Below are 21346 nucleotides of genomic sequence, written 5' to 3'. Positions count from 1 at the left end.
CAACAGAGGGGTGGTGATGGCAAGGAGACACTGTTCAGTACCCAACAGAGGGGTGGTGACGGCTAGGAGACACTGTTCAGTCCCCAACAGAGGGGTGGTGACGGCAAGGAGACACTGTTCAGTACCCAACAGAGGGGTGGTGACGGCTAGGAGACACTGTTCAGTCCCCAACAGAGTGGTGGTGACGGCTAGGAGACACTGTTCAGTACCCAACAGAGGGGTGGTGACGGCTAGGAGACACTGTTCAGTACCCAACAGAGGGGTGGTGACGGCTAGGAGACACTGTTCAGTACCCAACAGAGGGGTGGTGACGGCTAGGAGACACTGTTCAGTACCCAACAGAGGGGTGGTGACGGCTAGGAGACACTGTTCAGTACCCAACAGAGGGGTGGTGACGGCTAGGAGACACTGTTCAGTACCCAACAGAGGGGTGGTGACGGCTAGGAGACACTGTTCAGTACCCAACAGAGGGGTGGTGACGGCTAGGAGACACTGTTCAGTACCCAACAGAGGGGTGGTGACGGCTAGGAGACACTGTTCAGTACCCAACAGAGGGGTGGTGACGGCTAGGAGACACTGTTCAGTACCCAACAGAGGGGTGGTGACGGCTAGGAGACACTGTTCAGTACCCAACAGAGGGGTGGTGACGGCTAGGAGACACTGTTCAGTACCCAACAGAGGGGTGGTGACGGCTAGGAGACACTGTTCAGTACCCAACAGAGGGGTGGTGACGGCTAGGAGACACTGTTCAGTACCCAACAGAGGGGTGGTGACGGCTAGGAGACACTGTTCAGTACCCAACAGAGGGGTGGTGACGGCTAGGAGACACTGTTCAGTACCCAACAGAGGGGTGGTGATGGCTAGGAGACACTGTTCAGTACCCAACAGAGTGGTGAGGGCTAGGAGACACTGTTCAGTACCCAACAGAGGGGTGACGGCTAGGAGACACTGTTCAGTACCCAACAGAGTGGTGAGGGCTAGGAGACACTGTTCAGTACCCAACAGAGGGGTGACGGCTAGGAGACACTGTTCAGTACCCAACAGAGGGGTGACGGCTAGGAGACACTGTTCAGTACCCAACAGAGGGGTGGTGACGGCTAGGAGACACTGTTCAGTACCCAACAGAGGGGTGAGGGCTAGGAGACACTGTTCAGTACCCAACAGAGGGGTGACGGCTAGGAGACACTGTTCAGTACCCAACAGAGGGGTGGTGACGGCTAGGAGACACTGTTCAGTACCCAACAGAGGGGTGGTGACGGCTAGGAGACACTGTTCAGTACCCAACAGAGTGGTGATGGCTAGGAGACACTGTTCAGTACCCAACAGAGGGGTGGTGACGGCTAGGAGACACTGTTCAGTACCCAACAGAGGGGTGACGGCTAGGAGACACTGTTCAGTACCCAACAGAGGGGTGGTGACGGCTAGGAGACACTGTTCAGTACCCAACAGAGGGGTGGTGACGGCTAGGAGACACTGTTCAGTCCCCAACAGAGTGGTGACGGCTAGGAGACACTGTTCAGTCCCCAACAGAGTGGTGGTGACGGCTAGGAGACACTGTTCAGTACCCAACAGAGGGGTGACGGCTAGGAGACACTGTTCAGTACCCAACAGAGGGGTGACGGCTAGGAGACACTGTTCAGTACCCAACAGAGGGGTGGTGACGGCTAGGAGACACTGTTCAGTACCCAACAGAGGGGTGGTGACGGCTAGGAGACACTGTTCAGTACCCAACAGAGGGGTGGTGACGGCTAGGAGACACTGTTCAGTACCCAACAGAGGGGTGAGGGCTAGGAGACACTGTTCAGTCCCCAACAGAGGGGTGGTGACGGCTAGGAGACACTGTTCAGTCCCCAACAGAGGGGTGACGGCTAGGAGACACTGTTCAGTCCCCAACAGAGGGGTGACGGCTAGGAGACACTGTTCAGTCCCCAACAGAGTGGTGGTGACGGCTAGGAGACACTGTTCAGTACCCAACAGAGGGGTGACGGCTAGGAGACACTGTTCAGTACCCAACAGAGGGGTGGTGATGGCTAGGAGACACTGTTCAGTACCCAACAGAGGGGTGAGGGCTAGGAGACACTGTTCAGTACCCAACAGAGGGGTGACGGCTAGGAGACACTGTTCAGTACCCAACAGAGGGGTGACGGCTAGGAGACACTGTTCAGTACCCAACAGAGGGGTGTTGACGGCTAGGAGACACTGTTCAGTACCCAACAGAGGGGTGTTGACGGCTAGGAGACACTGTTCAGTACCCAACAGAGGGGTGGTGACGGCTAGGAGACACTGTTCAGTACCCAACAGAGGGGTGGTGACGGCTAGGAGACACTGTTCAGTACCCAACAGAGGGGTGGTGACGGCTAGGAGACACTGTTCAGTACCCAACAGAGGGGTGAGGGCTAGGAGACACTGTTCAGTACCCAACAGAGGGGTGGTGACGGCTAGGAGACACTGTTCAGTACCCAACAGAGGGGTGGTGACGGCTAGGAGACACTGTTCAGTACCCAACAGAGGGGTGAGGGCTAGGAGACACTGTTCAGTACCCAACAGAGGGGTGACGGCTAGGAGACACTGTTCAGTACCCAACAGAGGGGTGGTGACGGCTAGGAGACACTGTTCAGTACCCAACAGAGGGGTGGTGACGGCTAGGAGACACTGTTCAGTACCCAACAGAGGGGTGGTGACGGCTAGGAGACACTGTTCAGTACCCAACAGAGGGGTGGTGACGGCTAGGAGACACTGTTCAGTACCCAACAGAGGGGTGACGGCTAGGAGACACTGTTCAGTACCCAACAGAGGGGTGACGGCTAGGAGACACTGTTCAGTACCCAACAGAGGGGTGGTGACGGCTAGGAGACACTGTTCAGTACCCAACAGAGGGGTGGTGACGGCTAGGAGACACTGTTCAGTACCCAACAGAGTGGTGGTGACGGCTAGGAGACACTGTTCAGTACCCAACAGAGGGGTGGTGACGGCTAGGAGACACTGTTCAGTACCCAACAGAGGGGTGGTGACGGCTAGGAGACACTGTTCAGTACCCAACAGAGGGGTGGTGACGGCTAGGAGACACTGTTCAGTACCCAACAGAGGGGTGGTGACGGCTAGGAGACACTGTTCAGTACCCAACAGAGGGGTGGTGACGGCTAAGAGACACTGTTCAGTACCCAACAGAGGGGTGACGGCTAGGAGACACTGTTCAGTACCCAACAGAGGGGTGGTGAGGGCTAGGAGACACTGTTCAGTACCCAACAGAGGGGTGACGGCTAGGAGACACGGTTCAGTACCCAACAGAGGGGTGGTGACGGCTAGGAGACTGTTCAGTACCCAACAGAGAGGTGACGCCTAGGAGACTGTTCAGTACCCAACAGAGTGGTGGTGACGGCTAGGAGACACTGTTCAGTACCCAACAGAGGGATGGTGACGGCTAGGAGACACTGTTCAGTACCCAACAGAGGGGTGACGGCTAGGAGACACTGTTCAGTACCCAACAGAGGGGTGGTGACGGCTAGGAGACACTGTTCAGTCCCCAACAGAGGGGTGGTGGCTAGGAGACACTGTTCAGTACCCAACAGAGGGGTGGTGGCTAGGAGACACTGTTCAGTACCCAACAGAGGGGTGGTGACGGCTAGGAGACACTGTTCAGTACCCAACAGAGGGGTGGTGACGGCTAGGAGACACTATTCAGTACCCAACAGAGGGGTGACGGCTAGGAGACACTGTTCAGTACCCAACAGAGGGGTGGCGACGGCTAGGAGACACTGTTCAGTACCCAACAGAGGGGTGACGGCTAGGAGACACTGTTCAGTACCCAACAGAGGGGTGGTGACGGCTAGGAGACACTGTTCAGTACCCAACAGAGGGGTGACGGCTAGGAGACACTGTTCAGTACCCAACAGAGGGGTGACGGCTAGGAGACACTGTTCAGTACCCAACAGAGGGGTGACGGCTAGGAGACACTGTTCAGTACCCAACAGAGGTAGTACTAGTCCTCCAGTATGTATGTAACCCAGGTCCAGTATGTATGTAACCCAGGTCCAGTCCTCCAGTATGCATGTAACCCAGGTCCAGTCCTCCAGTATGCATGTAACCCAGGTCCAGTCCTACAGTATGCATGTAGTTCCTTTTCAAGCAGGCGAAAGTAGGTGTTACAACTCTCTAAAATAAATCCGAGAACAGGAAGTGAAAGGATCATGTGACTCAAAGGGGAATACCACGACCAACAAGTCCTACTTCCTCATCTGATCTTAGAGAGAGGCAGAGAAAACTGAAATAGTAAACTCTGTTTTATGGGAACAGATCCTAGCAAGAAACCCTAGGAAACCACAGTGGAAAGTACCAACCATCTGTTAGACTGTATGAGATGTGTGTGTGTGAAGTAAATATATATTATATTTCACATACATACACACGTTATTGTGAGGTCAACGAGGTCAGCATCCAATCGTCCATCAGCTGGAGAAAATAAAGGCAGTTTGCCTCAATATGAACACAACAGCAGTGTACCAAACTGTTAGAACACCCTCCTGGTATTGAGTTGCACCCTCCACACGTTGGGGCATGGACTTCACAAGGTGTCGAAAGCATTCATTACATTACATTTAAGTCATTTAGCAGACGCTCTTATCCAGAGCGACTTACAAATTGATTCATTCTACAGGGATGCTGGCCCATGTTGAGACCAATGCTTCCCATGGTTGTCTCAAAATTGGCGGGGTGTCTTTTAGGTGTTGGACCAGTCTAGATACACACGGGAAAGTATTGAGTATGAAAAACCCGGCAGCGTTGCAGTTCTTGACACACTCATTCTGGAGCGCCGACTACCACACCTTGTTCAAAAAGGCATTTCAAATGGTTCGTCTTTCCAAGTCACCCTCTGAATGGGACACATACATTCCTCTAATTGTCTCAAGGATTAAAAATTATTCTTTAACCCGTCCCCCCACCTTTCATCTACACTGACTGAAAATGGATTTCGCAGGATTGTCATGGATGGACATCCCTGTACCGCAGGTGTACGGCAACAACAACTGCTTGACTTACACCAGGAACGCACAATCCTTCCGTCAGTGCTCAGACTTTCCGCAAGAAAGGCTGAGAGAGGCTGGACTGAGGGCTTGTAGGCCTGTTGTCTGGTAAGGACCTGCCTTACATCACCAGCAACAACGTCGTCTATGGGCACAAATCCACCGTCGCTGGACCAGTCAGGACTGGCAAAAAGTGCTCTTCACTGACGAGTCACGGTTTTGTCTCACCAGGGGTGATGGTCGATTGGCATTTATTGTCGAAGGAATGAGCGTTACACCGAGGCCTGTACTCTGGAGGGGGATCGATTTGGAGGTGGAGGGTCCATCGTGGTGTGTCACAGCATCATCGGACTGAGCTTGTTGTCATTGCAGGAAATCAACGCTGTGTGTTACAGGGAAGACATCCTCCTCCCTCATGTGGTGACCCTCCAGCATGACAATGCCACCAGCCAGACATCATGGAAATAGTCTTTCTGGTCCGGGCGTCAGTTAAACTGCAGTACCAACGCAAAGCTATAGGAGTCAGTCAAAACCATGCTTCTCGACCAGAACCCTGGTCCCTTGAGCCCTGGGTGGAGCATTGCACCCTGGGAGTTGAAATACACTGAATCATAGCATAAATTAGTCATTGAGCAGACGGGCTTACCCAGAACTCACAGGAGTAACTAGGGTCAAGTGCCTTTGCTCAATGGCACAGACAGATTTGTCACCAAGTCTGGGATTCAAACTAGCAAGCTTCAGAAACCAGCATAAGAGTTTGTTGCTTTAAACTATTCTACTATTTATTACAGAAATGACTAGGTCTAATGAATGTTAAAGATCAGCAAACCCTGATATGTATCAAATTACATTTTTTTAAAGTTCTGTAATTGTCAACAAACATATATATAAATCAGACATGGTTTTGCATAAGAGAAATTTCAGATGTTGCGTTATTTAATATTTGCATTTATTTTTGAAAGAAATGTAATATCCTAGAAGGTGTTATTTTATCAGTTATCAACATATTATTCAATGTAAAAAAATGTTTTTGAGCAGACTAGGTGAAAAATCTGTCAGTGTGCCCTTCAGCAAGGCACTTAACCCTAGTTCCACCTGCAAGTAAGTCTCTGGATAAGAGTGTTTATTATAGGGACAACACTAAGCGGTTTTATATTTAACCAGGTGCAAAGGAGGTTTTTTGTTGTTGTTAAGGAGCGTGGTTTAGTAAGTCATGTTTCAGAGGATGCATGACTTGACCTTTGCCTCCCGAGCCTGTTGGGGGAGTTGCAGCGACGAGATCGCTATTGGTTATCACTACAAAAAATAAAAATAAAAAAGGCACCATTACCTTTTGTGCAAGAAATTTGAGTTTATTGTTGAAGCATATTTATCCATCACTAACTGCCAAATAAGTTACAATTTTATATTAATCCAAAGGCTACCATGGAGGGGTTTTTTTTGTTGCCAAATTTGCAGAGACACAAATTCTAAGCTTCAGAGTCGAGGCACAAATGTTGCATTGACTGAGGGAAAGAAGAAGCTGATGATGCACAGCCATTGCCAAATAAACCAGCAAGCTGATAGACAGCTACTCATGTGACAAAATAAAAATAAAGGCAAAAACCAACATGACATTAACCTAGTTATCACAAAGAGCCTGAAGAGAGACAACAGATAAAACACAGGACCGCTGTGCCTGTCAGCACGAAACATTCCGCTACTATCTGCACTTGTCCAATTAGAAAAGTTCCATTTGGTTCCGTTGCAAAACCTTGTACGCCCCAAAACCCACCCCAGGCACCGGAGGTCATAGTGGGGCGGCAGGGTGGCCTAGTGGTTAGAGCACTAGGCCACCCTAGAAGGTTGCAAGTTCAAATCCCCAAGCTGACAAGGTACAAATCTGTCGTTCTGCCCCTGAACAGGTAGTTAACCCACTGTTCCTTGGCCATCATTGAAAATAAGGATTTGTTCTTAACTGACTTGCCTGCTTAAATATACAGTAGAGATCGAACCCCCCGGCAGACAAAAACAACAAGTTGTTGCTCTATGAGGTGCTGGGCCTCGTTATCAAAGACATTTCAACTTGTCTGACTCCAATGAGGAAAACCTTTATGCTACATTGTCAGTGAGTCAGCTATTTCACATTATTTTACCACCTACTTTGAAAACATCACAAGGGGGATAAACATGACAAGAACAGGCTACATTTTAGGAGTCTATGCTGCCACGATAGCCAATAGTTCTACAGTAAACTTGGCCGGCTGTTTTTTTTTTTTAAGTTAAATTAAGGACCATTCAAGACTCAAACACAGTTGAGTGATCAATCGCATGTTTGAGTTTGATGATGAAGCATAATGGAACAGCTCAGAGCTGCTTGTAATCTACGCCACTCAGCTGTGTGAGTCAGGAGGGAAGCAACCATCACATGGCGGCACAAACTAACCCCCCCCAGCTACCCCCCCCATTTTGATAGCAGATGACGACGAGAGGGGACAAATCAAAATGTAGTCGCGTACACAGTTTAGCAGATGTTATAGAGGGCACAGCCAAATGCTTAGGCAGTACTCCCAATGAAGACGTCAAAGAACTAGTCTCATGTGTTGTCGTCGTTGCAAAGCGAACTAATTACCCCCTAAAAACTAAAAAAAAGGGGGAACTAGAACAAACGTATTGCAGGAACCGATACCTAGCCTGTAGTTTTGCAAATATGATAAATCATATGACTGACACTCCCCATGAGTAATCAAACAATTTCATGTCACACAACAGGGCGTCCCAAAACAAGTCAACAAGGAAGGGGGAGCATTATAAATAGGCCTCGTCATTGTCTCGCTCAGAGCAGCAGTAAAACACCCTCAACATCCTGACCAAACTAGGACACTGAAGCAAAAAAATGTAACAGGCATGTTTATTACCACCAAGCTTTTTGTAGTGATATTAGCCATATTAGGCCTATAGGGAAGATCGCTTTGCTTGACTAAGCATTCATAGGGGAATGTGACAGACTGACTGCATAATTGATTTAGGGAACGTGTTAGGTAGTTTGCAGCTAAATTACTCTCATGGAAAGGCAACATTATACATGTCAATACTAACATCTATTACCTAAAATCAGAAATATAGATGTCGAAACTAACATCTACCTAAAAATCTGAAATAAACCCACACGATCAAAAAGTGAAGCGAAACCCTAACGAAACATAAAAATGAGGAAATTGAAAACGTCTACCTAATAAAAAGACCCATTACCCACACTCCCCTGGGGCCTACCTACCCACTCGAAGATGTACTTGTCCTACACACTTTGTCCCCGTTTTGTCTCAACAATCATTTGTTAGAACTGCTGCATTAGGAATGTAGTTGGGCGAAAGTACCGTGAGGATATGAATGCATTTGTTTAAGATGAGATAGATGGGCCCATCATGCACCTGGATGGATTACATCAAGAATACATGCAGTCTTTTAAATGACATTAAAAAAAATGTTTAAGTGAACAGGAAAACAGGTTAGACTAGGGATAGATTGATTTGAGAGGACAACAGCACCATACATTGTTTTCCTAAATGATGCTCCATGTAAAGGACAGGGTACAGACTCGATGTAACACAGCTGTAATAAAAACGTTTTAAAAAACAGGTGTAAGAAATACATTGGCCTAACTAGATACTGTATTTATTCTAAATGCATCACACCAATGTCTGAGCTAAAAAAATAAATAAAAAAATAGCTAGCATGAGGACCGCCACAGCCCGGAGGGGTGTTGGGTCATTGTCCTGTCGAAAAACAAATGATCGTCCCACTAAGCACAACACAGATGGGATGGCGTATCGCTGCAGAACGCTGTGGTAGCATTGCTGGTTAAGTGTGCCTTGAATTCTTAAATATATATATAACACCGTGTCACTAACAGCATAACACCTACCCCGACATGCTGGGAACCACACATGCGGAGATCATCCGTTAACCAACTCTGCATCTCACAAAAGAAACAGCGGTTGGAACTAAAAACTCAGACTCATCAGACCAAAGGACAGATTTCCACTGGTTTAATGTCCATTGGTTGCATTTCTAGGCCCAAGCAAGTCTCTTGTTATTGGTGTCCATTAGTAGTGGTTTCCTTGCAGCAATTTGACCATGAAGGCCTGATTCACACAGTCTCCAATGAACAGTTGATGTTGAGATGTGTGTTACTTGAACTCTATTTGGGCTGCAATCTGAGGTGAAGTTAATTGCCGATATCTGAGGCTGATAACTCTAATGAAATTATCCTCTGCAGCAGAGGTAACTCTGGGTATTCCTTTCCTGTGGCGGTCCTCATGAGAGTCAGTTTCATCATAGCACTTGGTGGTTTTTGCAACTGCACATGAAGAAACTTTCAAAGTTCATTACATTTTTCAGGCTTGACTGACCATCATGTCTTATAGCAATGATGGACTGTCGTTTCTCTTTGCTTATTTGAGCTGTTCTTGCCATAATATGGACTTGGTCTTCTACCAAATAGGCCTACCTTCAGTATACCACCCCTACCTTGTCACAACTGATTGGCTCAAATGCATTAAGGAAAGAAATTCCACAAATTAACAAGGCACACCTGTTAATTGAAATGCATTCCAGGTTACTTTCTCATGAAGCTGGTTGAGAGAATGCCAAGCTGTCAAGGGTGGCTACTTTGAATAAATTAAAGCATAAAATATTTTGTTAAAAATAAAAATACAAACTTTGGATTACTACATGATTCCATGTTATTTCCTATTCGAAGTCTTCGCTATAATTATACAATGTAGAAAATAAAGAAATCCTTAAATGGAGTAAGTGTCCAAACGTTTGATTCATATATAATTTAGCCATCGTTAGCGCTAATTTGCTGCCTCCTAGGAAGCGTCACAACACAACAAATGATTAGCCAACGTTAGCCAGCTACTACAAAGTCAATGCGGCAACATCAGCTAGTTAACTACACATCTTGAAGATGCATAAAGTGAAGGAACAGGTTTAAAATGTATCAGTGACGAAGCTAAATGACTTGGTTAGTTAGCAATGTCTACTGTGTTGTTTACGAAACGACAGTAACCTGGATACTTTGTTTCTCTCTACAACTTTAAAACTAGTCATCTTTGATACAAAGTGCCAATTATGTAACTAATCATTACATTCCACATTGTATCATATTACCTGCGGAGACGAAAACCAGAGCAAGGCACAGCATGGTGGAGCGGTCCGGAGTCCGTCTTGTTCCGTGGTGTATGTGAATGTCGGGTGCTTGCTCTTGGTTTGTATCACACAGCTTCTACTGTCTTTGTTTATAGGACGCCTCATCGTCAGCTGACCACTGGCGTCTTTGATTGATCGATGTTTCCACAAATAACCATTTACTGTCTTTTGCTTTTAACATAGATAGTATATCATTATGTAGTAACATAATTGCAATTATGTGTAAACAAACATACTCATTGTTCAACCCCACATTGACTAAAAAGGCTATAGGCGCTTTATTTCTCATCACATTGATCCTTAGCTAGTAGCCTATGAGGTGAACAATATGAGCACATTTCATTTTTTTTTATTTAACCTTTATTTAACTAGGCAAGTCAGTTTAAGAACAAATTCTTATTTATAATCACGACTTGCACATGATAAGATCACCGATCACTGTATTCAACTTATCTAATTCAACTTGGTTTGATTTCTACTGAGGGTTGGTACTCAATTTATCCCATTTACATGCAAATAAATATTCAAATTTAAACATCCTGGGAGTTTAGGGGGCTGTGCGGCAGATAATCTAGTGGTTAGAACATTGAGCTGGTAACTAAAAGGTTGTTTGGTCGAATCCCCAAGCTGACAAGGTAAAAATGTTTCGTTCTGCCCCTAAACAAGGCAGTTAACCGACTGTTCCCCGGCCGCCGAAGACCGGGATGTCGATAATGGCAGTCTCCGGGACCTCTCTGATTCAGAGGGTTTTAGGATAAATGCGGAAGACACATTTCAGTTGAATGCGTTCAGTTGTACAACTGACTCGGTATCACCCCTGTCCCTCTCCTCGGGGAATATGTAAACGTACTACTGTAATGTAACGTATTGTTCCAGATCACATTTATTTGATGTGATTTATTATTTTACAGGGTGGGATTGTGATATAGAACAGCCATATTTCCTCAAAATAAAGGTTATGTTGCGTTGGGATCGATATGGCGCAACAGCACAAAGCTCTAGTTAATGTCTATATAATAATGTTACTCCAACGGAACTGATACTTTTCGTTTCTCTATTTTACTGTTGTGACTCAATCAGGGATTCAAGATGTTATTTTGTACAGAGGTTGCTTAACGTCATCAGTATGGATTTAATTTGAAATTGAATTAAATGATGATGCCCTATTGCCTATCTTCATTTACTTACAATTGGACTTAAATGTGAATGGTACATGTTTATTATATATATATATGAGAGTGCCCTGCATGTCCCCAGGCACCCTCATTTGTTGACTTCTGTGATCGAAAAAGCCTTGGTTTCATGCATGTCGACATCAGAAGCCTCCTCCCTACGTTTGTTTTACTCACTGCTTTAGCACACTCTGCTAACCCTGATGTCCTTGCCGTGCCTGAATCCTGGCTCAGGAAGGCCACCAAAAATTCTGAGATTTCCATACCCAACTATAACATTTTCCGTCAAGATAAAACTGCCAAAGGGGGAGGAGTTGCAATCTACTGCAGAGATAGCCTGCAAAGTAATGTCATACTTTCCAGGTCTATTCCCAAACAGTTAGAACTTCTAATTTTAAAAATTAATCTCTGCAGCAATAAGTCTCTCACTGTTGGCGCCTGCTACCGACCCCCCTCAGCTCCCAGCTGTGCCCTGGACACCATCTGTGAATTGATCGCCCCCCATCTAGCTTCAGAGTTTGTTCTGTTAGGTGACCTAAACTGGGATATGCTTAACACCCCGGCAGTCTTACAATCTAAGCTAGATGCCCTCAATCTCACACAAATCATCAAGGAACCCACCAGGTACAACCCTAAATCCGTAAACATGGGCACCCTAATAGACATCATCCTGACCAACTTTCCCTCCAAATAGACCTCTGCTGTCTTCAATCAGGATCTCAGCGATCACTGCCTGTATCCGCTACGGGTCCGCGGTCAAACGACCACCCCTCATCACTGTCAAACGCTCCCTAAAACACTTCTGCGAGCAGGCCTTTCTAATCGCCCTGGCCCGGGTATCCTGGAAGGATATTGACCTCATCCCGTCAGTTGAGGATGCCTGGTCATTCTTTAAAAGTAACTTACTCACCATCTTAGATAAGCATGCTCCGTTCAAAAAATGCAGAACTAAGAACAGATATAGCCCTTGGTTCACTCCAGACCTGACTGCCCTTGACCAGCACAAAAACATCCTGTGGCGGACTGCCATAGCATCGAATCGTCCCCACGATATGCAACTGCGCAGGGAAGTCAGGAACCAATACAAGCAGTCAGTCAGGAAAGGCCAGCTTTTTCAAGCAGAAATTTGCATCCTGTAGCTCTAACTCCAAAAAGTTCTGGGACACTGTAAAGTCCATGGAGAACAAGAGCACCTCCTCCAAGCTGCCCACTGCACTGAGGCTAGGTAACACGGTCACCACCGATAAATCCATGATAATCGAAAACTTCAACAAGCATTTCTCAACGGCTGGCCATGCCTTCCTCCTGGCTACTCCAACCTCGGCCAACAGCTCCGCCCCCTCCCCCACAGCTACTCGCCCAAGCCTCCCCAGCTTCTCCTTTACCCAAATCCAGATAGCAGATGTTCTGAAAGAGCTGCAAAACCTGGACCCATACAAATCAGCTGGGCTTGACAATCTGGACCCTCTATTCCTGAAACTATCTGCCGCCATTGTCGCAACCCCTATTACCAGCCTGTTCAAACTCTCTTTCGTATCATCTGAGATCCCCAAGGATTGGTAAGCTTCCCTCTTCAAAAGGGAGACACCATGGACCCAAACTGTTACAGACCTATGTCCATCCTGCCCTGCCTATCTAAGGTCTTCGAAAGCCACGCTAACAAACAGATCACTGACCATCTCGAATCCCACGGTACCTTTTCCGCTGTGCAATCAGGTTTCCGAGCCGGTCACGGGTGCACCTCAGCCACGCTCAAGGTACTAAACCATATCATAACCTCCATCGATAAAAGACAGTACTGTGCAGCCATCTTCATCGACCTGGCCAAGGCTTTCGACTCTGTCAATCACCATATTCTTATCGGCAGACTCAGTAGCCTCGGTTTTTCTAATGACTGCCTTGCCTGGTTCACCAACTACTTTGCAGACAGAGTTCAGTGTGTCAAATCGGAGGGCATGTTGTCCGGTCCTCTGGCAGTCTCTATGGGGGTGCCACAGGGTTCAATTCTCGGGCCGACTCTTTTCTTTGTATATATCAATGATGTTGCTCTTGCTGCGGGCGATTCCCTGATCCACCTCTACGCAGACGACACCATTCTGTATACTTCTGTCCCTTCCTTGGACACTGTGCTATCTAACCTCCAAACGAGCTTAAATGCCATACAACACTCCTTTCGTGGCCTCCAACTGCTCTTAAACGCTAGTAAAACCAAATGCATGCTTTTCAACCGTTCGCTGCCTGCACCCGCACGCCCGACTAGCATCACCACCCTGGATGGTTCCGACCTAGAATATGTGGACATCTATAAGTACCTAGGTGTCTGGCTAGACTGTAAACTCTCCTTCCAAACTCATATCAAACATCTCCAATCTAAAATCAAATCTAGAGTCGGCTTTCTATTTCGCGACAAAGCCTCCTTCACTCACGCCGCCAAACTTACCCTAGTAAGACTGACCATCCTACCGATCCTCGACTTCGGCGATGTCATCTACAAAATAGCTTCCAATACTCTACTCAGCAAACTGGATGCAGTTTATCACAGTGCCATCCGTTTTGTTACTAAAGCACCTTATACTACCCACCACTGCGACCTGTATGCTCTAGTCAGCTGGCCCTCGCTACATATTCGGCGCCAGACCCACTGGCTCCAGGTCATCTAAGTCCATGCTAGGTAAAGCTTTGCCTTATCTCAGTTCACTGGTCACGATGGCAACTCCCACCCGTAGCACGCGCTCCAGCAGGTGTATCTCACTGATCATCCCTAAAGCCAACACCTCATTTGGCCGCCTTTCCTTCCAGTTCTCTGCTGCCTGTGACTGGAACGAATTGCAAAAATCGCTGAAGTTGGAGACTTTTATCTCCCTCACCAACTTTAAACATCTGCTATCTGAGCAGCTAACCGATCGCTGCAGCTGTACATAGTCCATCGGTAAATAGCCCACCCATTTTCACCTACCTCGTCCCCATACTGTTTTTATTTATTTACTTTTCTGCTCTTTTGCACACCAATATCTCTACCTGCACATGACCATCTGATCATTTATCACTCCAGTGTTAATCTGCTAAATTGTAATTATTCGCCTACCTCCTCATGCCTTTTGCACACAATGTATATAGACTCTTTTTTTTCTACTGTGTTATTGACTTGTTAATTGTTTACTCCATGTGTAACTCTGTGTTGTCTGTTCACACTGCTATGCTTTATCTTGGCCAGGTCACAGTTGTAAATGAGAACTTGTTCTCAACTAGCCTACCTGGTTAAATAAAAGGTGAAATAAATGTAAAAATATATATATATATTACGTAGAGGTCCCCTGGAAAAAGTAAAGTTAGTCAAAACGCACCAATTTGTCAAACTGTCTGCGTTACTATCGACAGTTTAGGCTACCCGTTTATCGTGGGCCGTGAGTTTAATTTCTACCAGCTTCCATGTTTAAACAAAGGTGGGCTACAGATTCCTGCCAAATGTTTTTGATTTTTAAAAAGTGTTTACCAATCAGATAATAGGGAAAATTATCAGAATTGCATTGCCTGTGTAAACTCAGCCATAGTGAAGGATGCTTAGAAATGTATCCATAACGACCACAAGAGGGCAATAATATTAGATAACCAGAATGAATAGTAACCTACAGATAGATTGTAATGGTAGAATTGTAAATCCGGTGTTATTCCCTAAACCCCTCTGGTCGTTGTTTTTTCTGAAGTTGTTGAATTCTACAATAATTTGAGTTTGTTTTGTTGTAATTCTTTCGACATGCCTGAAGGGCAAAATACATGAGATGTGTTTCAATCCATTCCATTTGTTTTCAGGTTTGCCGCAGAGCTGTGGGGAAAAAAAGGTGATAGACATTCCATCACTGAAAACAAACTATGGATGTCCACAAGCCTGAAGACAAGTGAGTTAGCAGCCTAGTTTATGTGTCCTTCTTTTTATGGTGACATCTTAACTGTTTTAGATACCGTATCTAGTTTCTGTGAAACTCTGGCTAGTCCCTCTTTTTATGGTTACTGGCAAATTATATTGTAACGCGAACCAAATGGTAATGTACCCGATAGGTTAGCCTTTGGATTGGAAGTGTGTCACGAGCTCCTCCAAGGGAGATACCTCTTTAGGGACTGTGGTGAAAGTGCTCACCATGAGGTCAGCCGGGCGTCCGGGATCGCCCCCTAGTGGTCACATCTTGCCCTATAGAAAATGTTGAAATTTGCTGCTACGTTTAATTTAACTAGACAAGTCAGTTGAAGAACAAATTCTTAATTGCAACGACGGCCTACCCCAGCCAATTGTGCACCACCCTATGGGACTCCCACTATAGTCCCTGGATACAGTTAAACCCAAATGTAGTATCATATCTGTCAAGTAATTACCATTTCACCTTGTCATTTCTTTGTGGGCCTACATACTACGTAAATTAATATGGTATAAATTGTCATATTAACTACACAAATAAACCTGGGTAACAGTTGCTTCCTGTCCTCTTGTCATCCAACAGAAACTATGGCGTGTGGCTGATCTTTTTCATGCTGGGTTTAGGAACTCTCCTGCCATGGAGCTTCTTCATGACAGCCACCATGGTAGAGCCACAACATTAGTTCTCATCCTCAACTTTCAGACTGAACAATAAATGAATACATACCAGAAATACAATGCCTGAGCTTTTAGTGAGACGTCTGTATTCAGTCTGTATTCATTTCCAAATATGTTTCAAGTGTTACTTTACAGATTGTCTGGATATTATCTTGTGATAATTCACAGGCAGCAGGGTAGCCTAGTGGTTAGAGCGTTGGACTAGTAACCGCAAGGTTGCAAGTTCAAATCCCTGAGCTGACAAGGTACAAATCTGTTGTTCTGCCCCTGAACAGGCAGTTAACCCACTGTTCCTAGACCAGTCAACCCACTGTTCCTAGACCAGTTAACCCACTGTTCCTAGACCAGTTAATCCACTATTCCTAGACCAGTCAACCCACTGTTCCTAGACTGTCATTGAAAATAAGAATCTCTTCTTAACTGACTTGCCTAGTTAAATAAAAGTAAGATAAAAAATACCCCCTTATCTATTCATTGGAATAATTCATTTGAGCAGCATTTTTTCAAGTACTCAAAGCGCTTTACATAATATTTTATACATTATTGTATTGAATTCACTTCTAATGGATATCACCTACCTGGGTGGTGCATGACAGCCATGTTACTGTAGAACAGCCATGTTACTGTAGAACAGCCATGTTACTGTAGAACAGCCATGTTGCTGTAGAACAGCCATGTTACTGTAGAACAGCCATGTTACTGTAGAACAGCCATGTTGCTGTAGAACAGCCATGTTACTGTAGAACAGCCATGTTGCTGTAGAACAGCCATGTTACTGTAGAACAGCCATGTTACTGTAGAACAGCCATGTTGCTGTAGAACAGCCATGTTGCTGTAGAACAGCCATGTTGCTGTAGAACAGCCATGTTACTGTAGAACAGCCATGTTGCTGTAGAACAGCCATGTTGCTGTAGAACAGCCATGTTACTGTAGAACAGCCATGTTGCTGTAGAACAGCCATGTTGCTGTAGAACAGCCATGTTACTGTAGAACAGCCATGTTGCTGTAGAACAGCCATGTTACTGTAGAACAGCCATGTTACTGTAGAACAGCCATGTTGCTGTAGAACAGCCATGTTACTGTAGAACAGCCATGTTACTGTAGAACAGCCATGTTACTGTAGAACAGCCATGTTGCTGTAGAACAGCCATGTTGCTGTAGAACAGCCATGTTACTGTAGAACAGCCATGTTACTGTAGAACAGCCATGTTGCTCAGACCCCACCCAAATATCAACCGACAAACCCTACGAGCGTAGTCCTACGGAGGCCAGTTACAATAACGTATCGACACTTTGTGCCACGGTGCCTTTACTGATCTTCACCTGTCTCAACTCAGTCCTGCATCACAGGTTCGTTTAGCCCACCACTTCCCCCCCACACGCCCAACACTATCTTGACTTTCCTAATGCGTTAGAAAGCACTACTCCAAAAGATAAATCTTCATGTTTTGGGGGTGAGTTAATATGATAGTAAATCTTCATGGTTTTTTTTTGGGGGAGCTAATATGATAATAAATGTTCATGGTTTTTTTTTTTTTTGAGGGGGGCTAATTTGATAATAAATCTTCATGTTTTTTGGGGGGGGTGAGCTAATATGATAATAAATGTTCATGTTTTTTTGGGGGTGGATGAGTTAATATGATAATAAATGTTCATGTTTTTTTGGGGGGGGTGAGCTAATATGATAATAAATGTTCATGTTTTTTTTTTTTTTTTTGGGGGGCTAATATGATAATAAATCTTCATGTTTTTTTGGGGGATAAGCTAATATCATAGTAATTGTATAGCTCGGCCCAGTAATATGATAATAAATCTTCATGTTTTTTTGGGGGATAAGCTAATATCATAGTAATTGTATAGCTCGGCCCAGTAATATGATAATAGATCTTCATGTTTTTTGGGGATAAGCTAATATCATAGTAATTGTATAGCTCGGCCCAGTAATATGATAATAGATCTTCATGTTTTTTGGGGATAAGCTAATATCATAGTAATTGTATAGCTCGGCCCAGTAATATGATAATAAATCTTCATGGTTTTTTTGGGGATAAGCTAATATCATAGTAATTGTATAGCTCGGCCCAGTAATATGATAATAGATCTTCATGTTTTTTGGGGATAAGCTAATATCATAGTAATTGTATAGCTCGGCCCAGTAATGTTAACAGTGCACTAACCAGGCAGAGGACCGACGTGTGATCAACCTAAGATTGACCTCTGATTATTTGACCCCCGACTCTCTAACTTCCAGGATTCCTCAAAAGTTCCGGATCATGGGCAGCCTGGCGGTTATTTTGGTGCTGTTTTTGTTATCACGGCCTTCGCGGTGAAAATAGACATGGCCGCGGGCCCTTTCTTCACATTAACCATGATCAAGATTGTTATCATAAACTGTGAGTTTTTTTTTCGAGCCTACGGCCTCTTATTTGGCCCCTTCCTCCTTTTTAACCAGTCAATTATTTTCCCCTTGAGTTGTCCTGAAAGCACACTTAGACCTCAGCCACCCTTCAATAAGGTCTGTCTTTACATTACATTTAGTTAATTTAGCACAGTGGTTCCCAAACTGTGGGGCGTGCCCCCTGGTAGGGCATGGGTAAATACCTTATTTACTGAAGTATTCAGACCCTTTGTTATGAGACTCAAAATTATGCGCAGGTGCATCCTGTTTTCATTGATCATCCTTGAGATGTTTCGACAACTTGATTGGAGTCCACCTGTGGTAAATTCAATTGATTGGACATGATTTGGAAAGGCACACACCTGTCTATATAAGGTCCCACAGTTGACAGTTCATGTCAGAGCAAAAGCCAAGCCATGATGTCGAAGGTAAGATCCCTAAGAACACAATAGGCCTCCATCATTCTTAAATGGAAGAAGTTTGGAACCACCAAGAATCTTCCTAGAGCTGGCCGCCCGCCCAAACTGTGCAATCGAGGGAGAAGGGCATTGGTCAGGGAGGTGACCAAGAACCCGATGGTCACTCTGACAGAGCTCCAGAGTTCCTCTGTGGAGATGGGAGAACCTTCCAGAAGGACAACAATCTCTGCTACACTCCACTAATCAGGCTGTTATGGTAGAGTGGCCAGACGGAAGCCACTCCTCAGTAAAAGGCACATAACAGCCCACTTGAAGTTTGCCAAAAGGCACCTAAAGACTCTCAGACCATGAGAAACAAGATTCTCTGGTCTGATGAAACCAAGATTGAACTCTTTGGCCTGGAGAAAACTTAGCACCATCCCTATGGTGAAGCATGGTGGTGGCAGCATCCCTACGGTGAAGCATGGTGGTGGCAGCATCATTGCTGTGGGATTGTTTTTCAGCGGCAGGGACTGGGAGACTAGTCAGGATCGAGGGAAAGATGAACGGAGCAAAGTACAGCGAGATCCTGATGAAAACCTGCGGGATGTTCCCCAATGCTGGAAGGGGGGACCCCGTGAAAAAACTTTGGGAATCGCTGATTTATTGATGATTATTGATAGCTCTTATTCATTCACCTGCCAAGAAGACATAAACAGTAATTATCTGTCACCTAAATGTCTTTTTAAAACGGAGAAGTAACATTATTGAACACTCAAACTGCATATTAAATGTTGGCTTCATGTTTCTATGACTGGACTCTGTGTTATTGACTGTGTTTATTATTATTATTATTATTATTATATTTTTTAAAAACCTTTCTCCAGCCTTTGGAGCTATCCTGCAGGGCAGTCTGTTTGGCATGGCAGGCCTTCTTCCCGCCAAATACACCACACCCATAATGAGTGGGCAAGGCCTGGCGGGCACGTTCGCTGCCTTCTCCATGATCTGTGCTATCGCAAGACATGATACACCTTTTTATCTCACGATTAACACATCTACAGATATATGTCATCATAAAAAAAATACCTGTTACTACATTTTTTACTAGTAAAATAAATAAGTCCACCTCCACAAAGGGCAGTTGAGGCAAGAGATTAGTAGTATTGAAATGAATTCATAGACTCCTTTGGGATATGTACACGTTACCATGTCTGTAAATGATTCATATACATCTGTAAATGGTGATGGTGTAAATGGTGATGGTGTAAATGGTGATGGTGTAAATGGTGATGGTGTAAATGGTGGTGGTGTAAATGGTGATGGTGTCTCTCTCTCTCTCTCTCTCTCTCTCTCTCTCTCTCTCTCTCTCTCTCTCTCCCCTCTCCCTCCCTCCCTATCTCCCTCCCTCTCGCTCTCCCTCTCTCTCTCCATCCCACCCTCTCTCTCTCCCTCCCTCTCTCCCCCCCACTCCCACTGTAAATGGTGATGGTGTAAATGGTGATGGTGTAAATGGTGATGGTGATGGTGTAAATGGTGATGGTGTAAATGGTGATGGTGTGCCTGGGAATTAAGATTTTATGACTTTTGATATGGCTGTACAAGTGATGTCTCTCCCTCCCACTATCTCTATCTCTCCCTCCCCCCTACCTCTCTCCCTCCCACTCTCTCTCCCCCTCTCTCCTCTCTCTCTCCCTCCCACTATCTCTCTCTCTCCCTCCCCTCTCCCTCTCTCCCTCCCACTCTCTCTCCCCCTCTCTCCCCCCTCTCTCCTCTCTCTCTCCCCCTCTCTCCTCTCTCTCTCCCTCCCACTATCTCTCTCTCTCCCTCCCCTCTCCCTCTCGCTCTACCTCCCACTATCTCTCTCTCTCTCTCCCCCCTCCCTCTCTCCTCTCTCTCTCCCTCCCACTCTCTCTCTCTCTCCCCTCCCTCTCTCCCTCTCGCTCTCCCTCTCACTCTCTTTCTCCCCCTCTCTCCTCTCTCTCTCCCTCCCACTATCTCTCTCTCTCTCTCCCCCCTCCCTCTCGATCTACCTCCCACTATCTCTCTCTCTCTCTCCCCCTCCCTCTCTCCTCTCTCTCTCCCTCCCACTCTCTCTCTCTCTCCTCCCTCTCTCCCTCTCGCTCTCCCTCCCACTCTCTCTCACCCCCTTTCTCCTCTCTCTCCCTCCCTCCCTCTCTCTCTCTCCCTCTCTCTCCCCCTCTCTCCTCTCTCTCCCCCTCCCTCTCTCCCTCCCACTCTCTCTCTCCCTCTCTCTCCCCCTCTCTCCCTCCCACTCTCTCTCTCCCCCTCTCCCTCTCTCCCTCTCGCTCTCCCTCCCACTCTCTCTCCTCTCTCCCTCTCTCTTCTCCCTATCTCCCTCCCTCTCGCTCTCCCTCTCGCTCTCCCTCTCTCTCTCCATCCCACCCTCTCCCCCACTCTCTCTCCTCTCTCTCCCTCCCACTCCCCCTCTCCCATCTCCCTCCCTCCCTCTCTTCTCCCTATTTCCCTCCCTCTCGCTCTCCCTCTCTCTCTCCGTCTCTCTCTCTCTCTCTCTCTCTCTCTCTCTCTCTCTCTCTCTCTCTCTCTCCCCCCCG

The 21346-nt window shown here is 46.0% G+C and overlaps 1 protein-coding gene and 1 pseudogene across 4 annotated transcripts in view; one reads left to right on the top strand and one right to left on the bottom strand.

Annotated features, from left to right (window-relative positions):
- psap (prosaposin) overlaps window positions 1-10336 on the bottom strand; it is a 41232-nt gene extending 30896 nt beyond the window's left edge. For 2 of the 4 annotated variants that reach the window (XM_052494943.1, XM_052494944.1), the window contains exon 1: window positions 10176-10336. In XM_052494943.1, the coding sequence (XP_052350903.1) occupies window positions 10176-10209 (34 nt within the window). In that variant the 5' untranslated portion in view covers window positions 10210-10336. The remainder of the gene's footprint in view (window positions 1-10175) is intronic. The other 2 variants (XM_052494942.1, XM_052494932.1) reach the window with 2 other exon arrangements.
- Window positions 10337-10475: 139 nt separating this feature from the next.
- LOC118382573 (equilibrative nucleoside transporter 1-like) overlaps window positions 10476-21346 on the top strand; it is a 28087-nt pseudogene continuing 17216 nt past the window's right edge.

This window comes from Oncorhynchus keta, chromosome 3 (genome assembly GCF_023373465.1).
Source record: "Oncorhynchus keta strain PuntledgeMale-10-30-2019 chromosome 3, Oket_V2, whole genome shotgun sequence".
Classification (NCBI taxonomy): domain Eukaryota; kingdom Metazoa; phylum Chordata; class Actinopteri; order Salmoniformes; family Salmonidae; genus Oncorhynchus; species Oncorhynchus keta.
Note: the sequence above shows the minus strand (reverse complement) of the source record. Positions and strands in the feature narration are given on the sequence as shown.